Source organism: Gasterosteus aculeatus, chromosome X (assembly GCF_964276395.1).
Source record: "Gasterosteus aculeatus chromosome X, fGasAcu3.hap1.1, whole genome shotgun sequence".
Lineage (NCBI taxonomy): Eukaryota > Metazoa > Chordata > Actinopteri > Perciformes > Gasterosteidae > Gasterosteus > Gasterosteus aculeatus.
Genome location: NC_135698.1, coordinates 21,325,663 through 21,341,799, shown reverse-complemented (window position 1 = coordinate 21,341,799; position 16,137 = coordinate 21,325,663). Strand labels below are relative to the sequence as shown.

General features: G+C 43.5%; 1 protein-coding gene across 1 annotated transcript; it reads left to right on the top strand.

The window, feature by feature from the left end:
* The first annotated feature begins 6,768 nt into the window (after nucleotides 1-6,768).
* Nucleotides 6,769-10,092, top strand: avpr1aa (arginine vasopressin receptor 1Aa). The gene is made up of 2 exons (XM_040163738.2): nucleotides 6,769-8,062; nucleotides 8,627-10,092. The coding sequence occupies exons 1-2, from the start codon at nucleotides 7,192-7,194 to the stop codon at nucleotides 8,917-8,919; spliced, it is 1,164 nt and encodes a 387-aa protein (XP_040019672.1). The 5' UTR covers nucleotides 6,769-7,191; the 3' UTR covers nucleotides 8,920-10,092.
* The last annotated feature ends 6,045 nt before the right edge of the window (nucleotides 10,093-16,137 follow it).

Genomic DNA, 16,137 nt, shown 5'->3' with positions numbered 1-16,137 from the left:
AGTTTGAAACCCTTCTTAAAAGAATTATAAACAATAAAATAAAACTATCAACATATTTTCTCTTTTGCCATCTTTTTGCGTGATTGGCTCCCACAACATCAAGTCAGGGTCAGAACATCCTTCTGTTCGGCATGAGGTGCATCTCCTCAGCCTCCTTATCATTTTATTAGCCTTTTGCCAGCGGTATGGCAACTGTTGCCATGGTTCACAAGCTCCCCTCGGCAGTAATCGTTTTAGGCAAACTCAGTGTCATCAATGCTTTGGGGTCAGATGCTACGAAGGAACATCTCTGTATGCATTTGCTCTATTTCCGATAGCCGAGTCTGTCGGCCGAGGTGTCGAGACGGCTCAGAAGACTTTTACGAGGTTACTTCTCTGTTCTTTGTTGGATGAATGAGAACGCTGGTTTGGGAGCAGAAAAACTCTCTAGCAAGTCACTGTCTCCAGCTGAGCATCATTGGTTTTACTCCTCCACTTGAGCTATTTGCAAATTCATCATGTATACGATGGCCACATACGGAAAAAGTCTCCCCAAAATCAAAAATAAGGAAAATGTCCCTCTTGCATGTGGGTGAGGTGGAAATAATCCACAGACCTTCATGGTTTCTGGAGAAAGGCATGTGGTTGCAGAATGCACAATTATCTCTGTGATCATTTAGACGTAATTTACACTCAAACTATTTAGTTTAATAAGTGGCATTAGAGGCAAAATGTTTGGTCTTCAGCCCCACACAGCTGCTCGCATGATTGTAGACTTTTTATTGCGCAGCATATTTTCTTGTAAAGAAAGAGGGGGATGCTTCTCCTCTGGGGAGGGTGTGAGGTGTGAATACTGAACAGTTTCCTCTGTGAACCAGATCTCTGGGTCACCCTTGATGGAAAGCAGAGTCACCGGGGGCACAGCGGCTGCTTTTCCTCCCACTGTGACCAGTCCACCCTGCACCGACTGCTTCTCATTTCAACCAGATCCCTGTTCTGCTTGGTTTTATGTATTGGAAAAACATGTCTTTGCATAAATCAGTAGAGAGATATTAGTCTTGTGTTTGCGGCTGTGCTGCCGTGATGAAGATGCATCTACCTGGTGCCTGTATAACAACTGCGGTTACGTGAAGGTAAAGGTAATAGTCTGTGGATTCGGCCTTTGGAGAGAACCTGTTTCATAAAGCTGTACAAAACAAAGATTGAAAACAACAATTGACAAATATATTTTTGGAAGCTCTTTCCACAGCCCCTCTACAATTGTTGCTGATATCCCGCTACAACCGCTGAGTGGAAACCACGATTTATACGATTTAACCCAAATCTTTCCATGGCCGTATTTTATGATTTAATAAATTTTTTTACAGGGGATGTTAAAAAAAACATGGCCTTTAATGTGCAGACTCGTCCAATATTGATCTTGTTTGTTTGTTTATAAATGCGATGACATATTTTATCAACGGCCACAACCGTTTTCTGGGGTTCGACAGTCCAGCGCACGTTGAAAGTGAAAGTCTTCCATTGCATGTGGGACTCGAGCCTTTTGAGCCAAACATCATGCGCATATAAATACATCCATATGTACTGACGGGATAAACATTTACTTGAGCCAGCATGCAGTAGACAACAAAGTGAGTCAACCACACGCAATAACAACGCAAAGTACTACAGAGTAATTGGGTAAAAGGCCAAGCTGGAGTGCTTGTGTGTACCGTTATCAGGCCCCAAACTCACACACTCTATTTCTGTTTGGCCTCTTGAGCGAGAAGGATGAGTCACAAACACAGTATGATGTACTTTGGAAATAAAATCAAGCAGAAGGTGAAAATAAGTACAGTAAGGACGTTCATCCATAAAAGTGATTTGAGTAATGATTTATTTCATTGTTGTCTTTGTTCTTAAATTAGTTGACGTATATGACTGTGGTCTGGTCCATTTATCTCACAATAAGTCTAAATATTGTTACAGGTCGTATTATATTGACTCAAGGTTTTGGTTTGTCTCTTTCCCACTTTTGCAATGAAAAAGATTATCGTACCAAGATGGAATGTTAAATGGTCCAAGCCGCAGTAACAGAGTATTTTCACATCAGGGGGAAAAGTCATTAATACCATTTGTTTTGCACTTCTCCTCTGAGCTGCTGCAGTCCTGCATCAGGAAGCTACTGTGCATCTCCAAAGAGAGAAAAGGGACTTTCCATCTGGCCACCAGCGCAAAACTTAGATTTAGGCTGAAATTCAACATCTGTTACTCCTTTGGAGTCTGGCCAAAAGAAAGATAGGATAATAAGAACTGGTATTCTTATTTCATTTCAATTTTCAAACGTTATAGAACTTCCTGCAGCTGTTGAACTGTAAGTTAATTGAAACCCCCACTGGTGTCTGCCTCAGTGGCACTGTTACACACCAGGCGGTGTGTGTGTGTGTGTGTGTGTGGGAAGCATGGACCCATCTGTTGCCAAATGGATAATGATTGTGAGAATGTAAACAAAAGCTGAGGTTTAGTGGCGCTCCATTCCCAATCTATTTTGAGTGGTTTTTATTTCTATCAATGAACGCCCCTTGCAAAAAATTGACCACAAATAAATGGTGGTCACAGGTATTTCACAGTCAAAGAGAGTGGGAGATGGAACAAAAGGACTCCGCTCTTTTTTGATCTACTCAACAGGGAAGTTGCTTCCTCGGCACATGAACGAGATGAAAGCGAGGCCTGCATGCTCCCCAGAGGGTTGATCGTATTAGGTCACAGTGTGTGGATTCAAAGAAACAGCAGTGAGAACATTGCTGTCTAACTCTCCTGATAAATGTTAAGTCGCGTTGATGCCTCCGAGGTTCCCATAAGCTCTGATTGCAGGACACGCATGCACACACGATGTACGCGCATCTGCACACACAAACCCACACACATTCTTTTTAAATTCCCACTCATATAATCAATCTTCATGAAAATAACTGAGCTTAACTCAACTGTTTATATTAGAAGTAACGTTCTCATCAGAGGAGCCCGAAATGTCGACTGTTTGATGCCGGAGCTTCGTCACGAGGAGCAAAATCTCAGCCTGTGCGACGGGTCCCATGTTACAGAAATGATAAAGGTTCCGTTTATTCCTTCGGTTCAAGAATGCCTTTGTTCAACTAAAACCTTTCCATTAATCGGCCTCAGCTTTTTTTGACGGTGGAAGCGGCTTCAAAATAAATTCCTGGGAAATTTAATGGTGGTTGTATTTGCACAGAGAACAATGTAATGAGACCTCCAAACAGATGTTTCAAACATAAAAGCACAAATGAGTTGAGCTCCGAGCCACACAGAGGAGTATATCACTTTCTTATCTGTCTGTCTACTAATGTGGCAGTGGGTCAAGAACCATACTGGACATTTATTCACTTGAAAGTGCTGTTAATCTGGATTACTTGTTTTTTTCAAGAATTAAGAACTTCTGTTTGCCACGTGGGCGTAAATCTAACATGAGGTAGACCTTCCAGAGATACGGCTGTATGATGTATGTAGTGCATCAGATATGCAGCACGTGTAATGAAGCTCATTCCGTCTCTTTCTTTAAAAATACCGCAAACACATTTTGAAAAATGCTCCAGACAATTTTCATTTACCAATATGAAGAAAGTCCGACTTTTTTTGCTTCACTTTTATAGGAACTGACAGACTTCTTCGGGAGAACTGAACAGACGGTCATTATCTGTCTCAAACATCTCCATGACTCATTGAGGACGCAGGCCTCTTTGTTGGGTGGGGATTAAAGGTTTGAACCCCAAAAACATTCACCTTCATGTGAGGAGACGTGTTCGGAGGTTTCCATTACAAACATAGAAGTGGGTTTGGAACAAGGCACATAAGTTATTATCGTACAGATGATGTCGCTTTTCAAGCAGTTTAGAAAAGATGCATCACGACTGTGTGTCTGTGTTGTCTGTGTATCTCTCTTTGATGAAATAAATCACGTTTATTTGAACAGTTCATTTAGAATGAGCATTCATCTGTTTATTGCCATAAAAAAAGAACAAAACTACTCCTGACTGATTTGGGTTTGCGTGATCAATATACTGTATAGAAAGAGATACCAGATGTATGTAACAAGGAAGCCCTTAGTAGCTATTTAAATATGGCCTTTAAATCAGGAAAATACGTTCATTTAGAGATGCCAAACATTGAATAGGATCCCCGAGCATAATGGGGGGGTTGATTCATCACTCATTGTCTTTTCCTATCATCAATATCATCCCAAATGTTTTATTTCTCCATTTGCTCCAGAAGGAAGGGGGTAAAGTGTAGTTTGCCCTCATTGAGTCTGGAATAACAAACAGCATATACCGTGTAGATATGGGTTTTTGGTGGTGTGTATTTGAGGTTGAGGTTGCATAACCGCTGTGTGCTCAGGACGGATTTCCACGATTATAAAGCGGCATGTCGTGTTTACTGAAGCCCTTATTTGTTATCAGCCTCGAGGCCAGAGGAGAACATTGAAATGTACACACAAACTTACATAATGAATGTATCAGCCTCTGAGGAGGTCCTGGTAATTGTCATAACTTCATCCATAAAGTTAACAGATATTAAAAGGCCTGTTTGACGTGACCTCTGTAGGACATCTAGAGCGGATTTGTTCTAGAACAAATAGACCCCTTGGGGTGAGGTGGCGGTTTCGGCTGGTGAGTCTCAGAGATCTTTTCTTTTAGACTTTCTTTCCATGACTCTTTTTCCAGGTGCTTCTTCTTGATGTCATTCAGAAGCACGGAGTATTTCATCAGGGAGCACACAAACCGACCCTCCGCCTGTCATATTCTACTGTAATGCACAAGCTCTCGATGACACATACCAGAGCGAACAGGGGAAGCGTGCAATGCCGTTTGTTACGAGTGGACATCAGATAACACATGCCGGTGACATTTCACAATATATAGGCGCTTGTGGGACCTGAAGTCCTTTTTGGTAGCAGAGCACAGATTTCTGTGGGAGATTGAGTGATAATGAAGAACAATACTCAGTCTGCCTTTGCATTTTAGGTTAAGAGAGATCTGAGGAGGCTAAATGAAATGGACTTTGTTCATAAAAAGGTGTAACAAAGATGTCTGGATATTCATGAAGATCTCTTTTAACAAGCCTTGCAAAACAAACACAATGAAAGAAGAAACTCGTCCACAAGATTCTCTCTCCCCCCGAGGTATAAAAAAAGAAAGCTGCCAAGTCTGAGGATCTCTTACAGACCCGTAACCCCGTGAGCAAAGAGGAAACATCACGGAAATGATTCAGACCGACTGCTCCGGCTACCGAAGACACAACACGCATTCCCATGATTCCTGGCCCCAGACCCACCGTCCGCAGAGGATGAACCGTCTTCATGTCGGCGAACTGATGAGAACATCTGAGCCTGGAGCGTTAATAACTTGCACAGGACGTCTCCAGTGAACGTCTTCAAATAGGAGAGAGGAGGATATACGTGGTTCAGTGCAGCGTGAAGGGAGACATCCGTTCTGCTGTCCTTCAACCCCCCAGGACTAAATAAGCATGCACCAGAGTGGATAAAGTGGTGGAATCAGACATCTAACAGGGCCCCTGTGGAGGCTGGTTTGCTGGCCGACAGAAGCCCACGGCTTGAGAAACATCCCTGGCTGTGGTTGTGATGGGGAGATTAACAGGAACTGGGATAATTGAGAAACGTGATTATTCCACTAAGCCAGTGGGACGTTCTAAGTAAAGGGGCCCCAGTTTGCACTCCTCACTGCAAGGGCCATCGTAAATGAAGTAAATGAGAGGCGAGCTGGACATTGACTTCTATGTGAACGCAATAAGGATAACTATCCTCACTATCTGCGCTGGGATCAGATGAGCTTAGAAGCTGCCAGAAACCCACAGCCAGTTGGCAATCATGAGCCTTCGCAATGGAAACTGTAATAAGCGATCCAGACATTGTTATAGTTCTCTTGGAAACTGAGGTGGCCTCGGAGATGCTGAGGCAAAGCACTGGCTGATGGGGTACGCCACCGGGGAAAGGAGTCTCTGAGAAGCAGCCCACAAAGGTGTGTCGGTAATGTCCAATAAAAAGTATTAAAAACGTCCTTCACTCAAAGGTGTCCTGCTTATTGTTAATTCACTTGAAAGTAAGACAACACTGAGCAGGATGACGTATGGAGAATGTTCTTAGTCTGAGAATGAGCATGAATGATGAACTCTATGAGCTCTGTACATTTTGGGATGTGGAAAACAATTTGGAAGCCAGTGAAATACAGGTCCAATGCAATTTAGACAAATGTGTTACAAATTGGAAGCTCTCCTGAGTATTTATGGCCTCATGGAGATGATTACGGGTGAATTCATCCTAACAAGACAACATATTTACAGTAGCTCAGAGGAAAATGATCCACCTCTGGGATTTCTGCTTAGAACGAGCTTGGTGGACAGATAAAATGAACATGAACTAAATTCCCCTTTTTTAAAGGCACATGCAAAAAGACACAGAAAATACTATTTTTAAGTGTAAAAATGTATTGTAGCTTAAATAATTCCATTCGGTTTGTGATTCGACTTCCATCAAACCTGGTGATTCATTGAGAAAAGCACTCATGTTGAACAGTTTATAAAGACCTCGCTCAGCACAGTTTTCCACACTTCCACAGTTTTGGTAAATAATTCCAGTTGCAGTAAATAAAATAGAGCCACATTGGAAATGTGTAGTATTTTCTAAGCTCAATGCAGAAGCCATGTGGTGGCTTCACTGCACTGTAGTCACTGCACAACGATGGACTCAAAGCAAGAAAGTAAACGCTTCATTGCTGATATTAATACCATCGTTTATGTCGTGTAAAAGTATACATAATAATACGAATAATACAAACATGTCATTTTACTACTATAGTTGATTTAGAGCTCAATTTTAGTACAATTTCATGATAATGCGTCTGGAACTCCAATGGAAATGTCACGTCTTAGGGCTTCTATGAATGACCGTCGCAGCAAAGGTTGGTTTTCTTTTTGGGAGTGCATCCTCTTTACGCGCACATGAGACACACGCAGCAGCTCCGCGTCACAAAGCAGCGCGCTCCTCACCGTGAGCATCAGGTGGCCCCATATACGGACTGGGGAGGCACCTCGCAGCCCCCCTGGCACTGACTAGGCGCGCAGAGGGGGAAGTGGAACTCACGCTCCGGACTATGCGAAGGGAACCCGTCTCTGGTTTTCAGTCCCTCGGCTGAGCAAACGATGGAGGCGCCTGGAAACAACACCGTGCACGCCAACGGATCCGATCCGTACGCGCGGAACGAGGAGGTGGCTCAAATCGAGATCATGGTCCTGTGCATCACCTTCGTGGTCGCTGTGATCGGGAACGTGAGCGTCCTGCTGGCGATGTTTAACACCAAGAAGAAGATGTCGCGCATGCACCTCTTCATCAAACACCTCAGCCTGGCCGACCTGGTGGTCGCCTTCTTCCAGGTGCTGCCGCAGCTCTGCTGGAAGATCACCTTCCGCTTCTACGGTCCGGACTTTCTCTGCAGGATAGTCAAGCACCTCCAGGTGATGGGCATGTTCGCGTCCACCTACATGATGGTGATGATGACCCTCGACCGTTACATTGCCATCTGCCACCCGCTGAAGACGCTCCAGCAGCCCACGCAGCGCTCCTACATCATGATCACCTCCACGTGGATGGTCAGCCTGCTGTTGAGCTCTCCGCAGTTCTTCATCTTCTCCCTGAGCGAGATCAAGAACGGCTCGAACGTCTCCGACTGTTGGGCGCACTTCGTGGAGCCGTGGGGCGCCAAGGCGTACATCACCTGGATCACCGTGGGCATATTCCTCGTTCCCGTGGTCATTCTCATGTTGTGCTACGGGTTCATCTGCCACAGCATATGGAAAAATATCAAGTACAAGAAAACCAAATCGACGGCGGGCTCTGCGAACCGGAATGGGTTTATCGGGAAGAATTCGGTCAGCAGCATTACGACCATATCAAGAGCCAAGCTGAGGACCGTTAAAATGACCCTGGTGATCGTTTTGGCTTACATCGTTTGCTGGGCGCCGTTTTTCACGGTGCAGATGTGGTCTGTGTGGGATGACAACTTCCAGTGGGCTGGTAAGTGCCGAGGACACAGAACAAGTCAATCAAAACTCTTATAATAATAGTGTGATCAAGGGACCAAATATAGTTGCCAAGAAAAAGCACTTGGTCAAATGAGTACAGAGAAACAATCCCCGTGCGCAAACACGTGCACACAAACTTTACGCATGGATTTACTGAAAGCCGGAACCACAATAGAGTAAAAAGGACATTTTTAGATGGGTCTGCTGTTTACAAGCCGCTGTATTTCCATGAGTGCGTCACTGTTTAGAATGAATACTTTCGTGCAGAAACGGTCTTATTAAAAGTGAATAAGGAGAAAAGGAGTTCCCTGGTTTCCTTTCCTTGGTTTCACCTCTTTAAACCAAGCCATTGGGAATCGCGTGGTAATTACTCTTGCAAACTTTGATTCAAAAAGTCTTTCAATTAATTCAATTTCCATGCATGCATTTGGTGGATGTTCTCTGTGTTGAAGGGAAAAAAATGGGTTTGGATTTCCAAACCAGATGAACTGTTCTGGCATTTGTGCACCAGATGTTCTGTATATTAATCATCCTTTCATGCCTCTCTGTTCTCTAGATTCTGAGAACACCGCGGTGACTCTTTCTGCGCTCCTCGCCAGTCTCAACAGCTGCTGCAACCCGTGGATATACATGATCTTCAGCGGCCACCTCCTCCAGGATTTTGTGCACTGCTTCTCCTGCTGCTCCAAAATGACCACCGACTTCAAGAAGGAGGACTCGGACAGCAGCGTCCGCAGAACGACACTGCTGACTAAGATGACCAATCGGAGCCCGACGGGCAGTAGCAACTGGAGGGAGCTGGACAATTCTCCCAAGTCCTCCATTCAGGCAGAGTTAACGTGCAATTAGGGGAGGGGGAGACCTGTCTGAGTGACATCACGGTACCCACACAGCATCCACCCATCTCAAATACAGGCTGACTGAGACTGAAATGCCTCCCAAACCCCCAAACTGTAAAGCAACTTTTCCTTTGCACGGAGAGTCAAGAGAAAGATACTGAGATATGGTGTTAGAGACAGAGAAAAGGACACGTTGAGGCTTATTGATTCTGTGTGCAAACATGTTCTTGTTTTTCTCAACTTCAGCAGAAAATATAAGAAAAACAAGTTTTTATTATATTGCAAATCTTTGCATCTGATTCGTGGAGTCTGTACCACAGGTGTTCATGGAAGCACAGTGCGACAAGCTATTCATTTTTCTTTATTATATTGAATTTGATTGTAATACTTGAAAACAGGACGAGTCCCAACCTTATTTCCTTTTTTCCTGGTGGTTGTGTCTCAGCGGCCGGGAGGTGAATGGTCGTCTCTAAGTAACCGAGGCTGCCCGCTCATCCTCCGAGTGGGGCTGACCCATCACAAAAAAAAAAAAAGATATTGAGTGTGTGGTGTTAGGCGTAATCAGTTTGTTGCATGCATCTACATGTTCCACATGAATGTTGCAGCTGGTAGTCCTTTGTGTTGGTCCCTACAGGATTGCAAATACTTCTTTTCTGCTGAGGCAAACGGGATTCATTTTTAAAAAAGACATACGTTCACACACACACAGGAAGTGGGATGGTGGGGGGGTTATGAAGTGAGGAACCTAACACACCCCCAAGGCCCCTCCAACAGCTTTCAAAAAATGTGAAGAGAAGCTCACACATTCCACACTCTCCACATCAACACACTGCTACTTTCTCGTTATTGTTTTTCTCCTCGTTTCCTTCCTCATTTCGGGGTGTGGTCTGTTTTTTGCCTCCAGACAAAAACATCTCCAATCCTGCACATGCGACGTGCAACAAAAGAAAGAAACGGTTGTCAAACCACCTCAAGAACATGCATGTTATGATGTATCACGACATTTCTATCTGCTGTAACGTGTATTTGTACATAAAAGGCACTTAAGTATCTGTAAATAGTAATAATGTAAATCCAATGTAATATAAATCTGTTCAACATGAATTATATTTGTCTGTATTCACTAATGAAAATAACTTCCATATCCTATATGTTGAAATACACATTGATGCACTGAATACCACACTGGCTTCCACTTGTATTTTGTCAATCAGCACCGTCTTGTTTTGTTTAGTCCTCATTCAGTTGCTACACAACCATTGCGATATCTGGTGTTGTTTTTGCTGAGAATTGAGCAATTTTGAATATCTGTAGCCAATCTAAGCACACACGACATTCCAAGCTGTGGGATTCTGCCATTATTGAGATATTTTAATGAAACTGATGGAGAGAAGAAGTCCTGTTATTGGATGGCTTTTACTGAACAATCTTTCCACCCCCACATCATTTATAGTACATGAACAGATAATGTAACGCTTTTGAATTTAAATCGAACTGTATTGTGAGACAAAGAGCGACAGACATCTCACAACAAATCGCCATTGCTTCACACCACTTTAGTAAGAAAATATTTTCTATAATGGTGATCTGATGTCTCTGAGCGCGACATCATTTTATTTGATTACGTAATTATATTGTTGTCTAATTCAGTTATCACATAATTCTGTTTCCCTAATGGCCACTAAACCCTCCCGGCTCGCTTCATCCTTTATTATTCAGTTTATCTCTGACCATCCGACCTCATAACATGAGTTGTCGTATCATAGGACTTATAGCTAAGAGGGGTATCTGCCGGGAAATGATCTAACCCCTTTAAATAGGGTAGGAAAAGGTAAGACCTATTTAATTCATTTAAATTCCTAAACTATATAATTAATATGGAGTGATGTTAATATCTATATAACTATAGATATTAACATCACTCCGCTCCGCTTTATTTCCAAGTATTACTTTACTCATACATCTGCATTTAACCCGTCCTGCACAGTGGGAGCAGCGTGCTGCCGTGAAGGCACCCAGTGAGCAGGTAGGAGTTGGGTGTCTTGCTCAGAGGCACTTGGACATGGGACATGGAGCGGCCAGGGTTCAAACCGCCAACCCTGCGGTTCCCGGTGCAACCTCTACTCCACGCGCCACCGTCGCATGAGTGGCTGGACTGGCTACTCTCTCACACTGGATCTCCTTCCGCAGTCATAAACCCCCCCAAAAAGATATTGCTATGTATAGACTAATAGTGAGTCACTGGCCGTTCCTTCCTTTAATTACATCTCTCCTCCTGTCAATCCTCCAGGTCCTCCCTGACCTCTCAGCCTCACTTCTGATTGGATTATTTTACCTTTAAACTACAACTTTTAAACGTGAAATCATTAAATACACCCTTTTAACAATATGAATTGCACCTTATACAATGATAACAAATAATAAATAAATAAAACAACCAAATTTCCCCAAAAGCTGAACAAAACACGCAATGAGGCAATCCCAGCTGATATCAACAGGGATTGTTGATACAATCAAACTCCACTTAAGGCGGCATGGCCCGAGTATTGCTCACCCTCTCTCAAATTCCCAGTCCAGCACTTGGCCCGCCTTCGATTAGACATGCCAATCATTACGTAGCCCTGTGAAAGGCTGGCCTTGCTCACACAAGCCGGGCTAAGGTTATCAGTCGCAGTCTAGACTGAGCAAATACCTTGAGAGGCAATTGGATTCCTGCAGAGTTTGACTCCAAGCCCGATGTAACCGAAAAAACGTTCATGAAACCAGCAGCTTTGATGCTCTGTGTACCAGTACAAAACCGAATTCCATATTTTTGTCCATTACTATGTCGCTGTAATTCATCAGCTTTGAAAAAAAATACCTGAAAATCTTTCAGGCTCTTGTTGAACGTGTAGTGAGCTTCTAGTGAGATGAAGGCAGGAAGAAACAAGTGAATTGCATCCCTGTGTGTGTGTTTGCTTTATTAATACCTCGGGGAAGAAGGCACCCAATGAAGGAGCAGAACATGTGAGCTCATTGTTCCCACTTACACACCTGTGAAGAATCACTCCATCATCTTCACTCAGCAGGCTCTCAGGAGTCAAACACCACGTCAGCAAACCCAAACACCTTCCAATTGGTTTGGCTCAAAGGATCTCTGAGCCGCAGAGTTGGATGCAAGAGGGCTTCATGGCGGCCTCTCCACACTAGAAAAACGCACCCAATGCCAAAGATCCATGCTTCCTTTCTCAGTGAGTAAACCGCGTCCGCCAAGTTTCCCTCACAGGAAAAGAAGTCCTGTTTTTTGTCTAGCTGGACAATCCTGTCCACCGCCTGCTTCCCTCTACCCGACGCGCTGCACTTTCTCTGACCCAACACAACAAACACTCTCTTTGGCAGGACAGCGTGAACCAAACAGGCCAAAAAAGTGTGAACAAAGTCACTATTCGGACAAAAACTGGAAATTCATTCGCATTTGAGTTATGCTGATCAATGAGACGGTGTGAGACCATCTGCTGGTTATTAGCGGGTGAGACGTGTTGATGTCTTCGATGCAGGACATTCTTTCAGTAATCTGATCAGATGAGACGATGTTCTCTGCCTCCTTTACATGAAACCTCCTTCTTCCTGCTTCATTGTTCTTCTTCCACCGCCCTTGAGAGTAACACCTCTGTTTACTGCTGTGTTGTTTGGGGGGGGGGGGGGGGGTGAGAATGACCCATTTGAGGGGGAGGAATTCTGTTCACAATGTCGGCCCCTGGGAGGAAAGTGATTACAAGTATCTACCTCGAGGTTTACTGAACAAAAAATCGGTTTTCTTTGGTGAAATGCGTTATCAAAACCGAATGTTCTTGTTCTTCTGTGCTCCGTCAGCATATTTCCTATACTGAATTCATTGCTTCCCGGCAGAAAAGGGTATTATTCCTGGAATTTGTAGATGAAGTCCTCCGAAGGGAGGGCCCAGGAATTTGAAGACAAATAAGTATTATGATTGTAATGTGGCTGACAGGTTGGTAAGGGCATCCAGCGTACTGTTCTTCTTCTCTAATCTATCACAGAATGATTTATCCATCAAATCAATAAATATGTTCAATACTTTAAAAATAAATAAATAATGTAAAATGTCACGCCAAAAATTGATTCAATATACATGCATACTCTACCTATGGAACACAAGTACACAGACATATCTGGAAGCACTGCAGAAATCAGTAAACTTGTTGTGTAAAACTAAATTAAGAGGATTTAAATGTCCACCTGTCCAACAGTTAACATGCTAATGTGGACACTGAATGTTTCTTTCAAAATGCATTTCCTGCTGAAATAAATAAATATATATATATATAAATGAGAGTACGTTTTCGGGGTCAGGTGTGGAATCTGACAAGTCCCTCAAAATGTCCATTGCACAGATGATTTAAATGCCAGGGTCAGGACACATCTGAGTGCTAAAGTGTTTAAGGTACCGCGGTGAACTTCTCACACCAATAAGCGAAAGGACCATGACCTCCTGGTGGGGCATTAGGTGCCGGTGGCAAACACTTTGGGATTGTTTGTTTGACTCGTGTCTTTTCACTGTTACTAGTGGACTTTACTTTATCTAAGAGTAGAAAGGCAAACGATGCAATACATGTTCAAATGTGGGGATCACAGGACACGCCAACTTCTGAACTGCCCTTCCTCCAAAGTTCATAGTGATGACGTGATGAAAGCATTCATGCAGAGAATGAAATGCTACGGAGAGAATGTTGAATACTTTCTCAACCTGCAGAAGATCACCAGAGGCCAGTTAAATTGACTTTTCATGAATTGAGCTCCCTGGCTCTGCATTAAAGCTACACAAAGGGAGCGTTCTCAAAGAGGCCAGAAGGTCACACAGAGACCTTATTAATCCAACGTGTCCTTTGAAGAAGAAGATCATAGACCTGCTCTGTGTACATCAAACCAGAAGGCCGAGCCGGGTGAGGTGAGATCAGAAGCCGCTGGACATCTTCTCTCCTCCTTCATCCAGCCGTGTGTCATTAGACCTGTGTATACAGAACACACACACACACACTAACGCCATTATTCCAAACATTCCTTCTGTAGAGAGGATCCATGTCTATATTTAAGACGTCAAGCTTTATTATTTGAAATATACTGCAACCACTGAAATGGGCTTTCGCAGTGAAAGTTGTTGCCTGGAAACCGATAGCAGGTTAAGTCCGCTCGGTGGGCAATGATTCATTAAATGTCACGTTTCAATGCACAATCACAGCTCAGGGGGCTCTATAATCAAACATGTCCGATTATAGAGGCCTTATTCGTGAACGGCGATGTCAGCGGTCTAGAGGGATGACTTATCGATATTAATGCCTTCCTGGCCGGTTTGTGCTGCGCGTTTCCAGCCTCTGACAAGAGGATCTAATCAGGACTTCTCATCTGTAGGTTTGTATGAGCCAGTGAACAGGATGAATGAGCTGAATGTCAACACCAAAGCCACAGAGTGTTCTCTCCCACGAGAGCATTACTGTTAAAGGGCCAAACAAGTTGAAAATGAGCAACAGGACTGACCAGATCTACGTCCGTATGCTTCCTAACCGGACAGCGCTGAAATAATGGCGGAATAACTGCCGGCCTAAAAGTAGCATTTCATCCATCCTTATTACACGGCGTACTCACTACTCCAACACGGCATTCTACGCAGTGTTGTCTCGGTACGGCGGGCGCTGCTATGAATAACAAACCGTTGCCATGGACGCAGATCTGATCTTGTTATACAACAGGACCGCTTTACTTTTTAAGCAGAACCGACACACTTTGCTTTTTTTAAATCAATAAAATACTTGATGAATCAATGTTATTGTGTCAAATTAATCATCTCTAGGGGGTTGCCTCTTTCCATGATTGCAAAATGGACCTTTCAAAGTGTTTCTGCTCACCATTTCGCAATAGCATGCGAACATAACATGAGGCCTCTGCCTCTGATGTTCCTTTGCACTGGGACTAAGCAAACCCCACTAAGAAAATGTACATGGACACTCGTCTTCTGGGGGATCTACTTAATGCTAAGGTCTGAAAATTACAGCACTTGAGATTTAATCTATTTAATGGAGCAGTTTAATCTTCAACTCCTCAGCGTCCTCAGCTTGTACGTTTTTGCAGCTCAGACACAAAACATGTCGCTAAAGGAGATTATTTTGTTGTCTTTCTTAGTGGAATTAGTATCAATTATCGTAGTGGTGCAAAGTTGGAGAGGCTCATTGAAAGTCAAGAGGTTCGGACGTTTTCAGTTCCATTATATATGGTAAGAAATGTTGCACTTCTCCATTTAAAGCAAACACAAGGCCTTGACTGCTCTGCGTGAATGGACCTCTTGTTGTGTCCTTATGATGATGATGACGTGGTCCAAACAGGCTTATAGACACCAAAAGGATCAAAGGGGAACAGGCACTAAAATGATGACAAAGAAAAGAAAAGAATACATTTTTTTTTAAAAAGGTTGCAGATATTTTTGGTCGTAATTTACTTTTCTTTAGTAATAAATAACACTATTACACATGATTAGCGAAGTGCTAAAATCAACAACACGCACAACACGGACACACTGGCAGACACTAAAATGAGGTGCCAGGTGCTGAGTAAGGGAGGCCGTAACAGCGACTAATGGTCAAAGCATCGGATCACCTCCATCCTGACCCTCGATCACACGCATTAACAGTTCAGCTCCAGCAGCACAGCCTTGTGGGGGCGTGTGACCGGGAGAGTGTGTTAGATACATTGACAGCACATGTATACAACACATACACGCATGCATATACGCACCAAAACATGAGAGGTTCTTTGAAAAAAAAAGTTTCTCTGGGAGGATTCTCAGCACGCTGACGACATCTGCTGGTAACACATGAATCCAACCAGCTGATTCATTCAAATCTCCACCAGCGTGAAGTTCATAGAATGGAATCGTGCCATGCGATGTGCAACATCTACAATCTCTGTTTGCATTTAGCTACATCACCAAAGGCATGAGAATATACACCACTTTATTCATGGGACCTCCAGTGTTTGTGCACAGAGGGAAATACTTCAGCTCCAGGAGTCGATTGGCCATCGGCGGCTCAGAGCTTTCAAAGCACGCGAATGACGACGTGGAGGGAAGCTAAAGAAGAACACTTTACATAGCAACTGACCAATGGATACGGGTTCAAGACATCAGTGATTCATTAAGCAAGTACGATACCACTATACATGTTTTACGACCTGATACTTC

Bases quoted from the DNA above. Each gene is read 5' to 3' on its own strand.
- avpr1aa (XM_040163738.2), top strand. From the start codon at position 7,192: ATGGAGGCGCCTGGAAACAACACCGTGCACGCCAACGGATCCGATCCG. The intron at 8,063-8,626 runs GTAAGTGCCGAG...TCTGTTCTCTAG, and splicing joins TGACAACTTCCAGTGGGCTG to ATTCTGAGAACACCGCGGTG.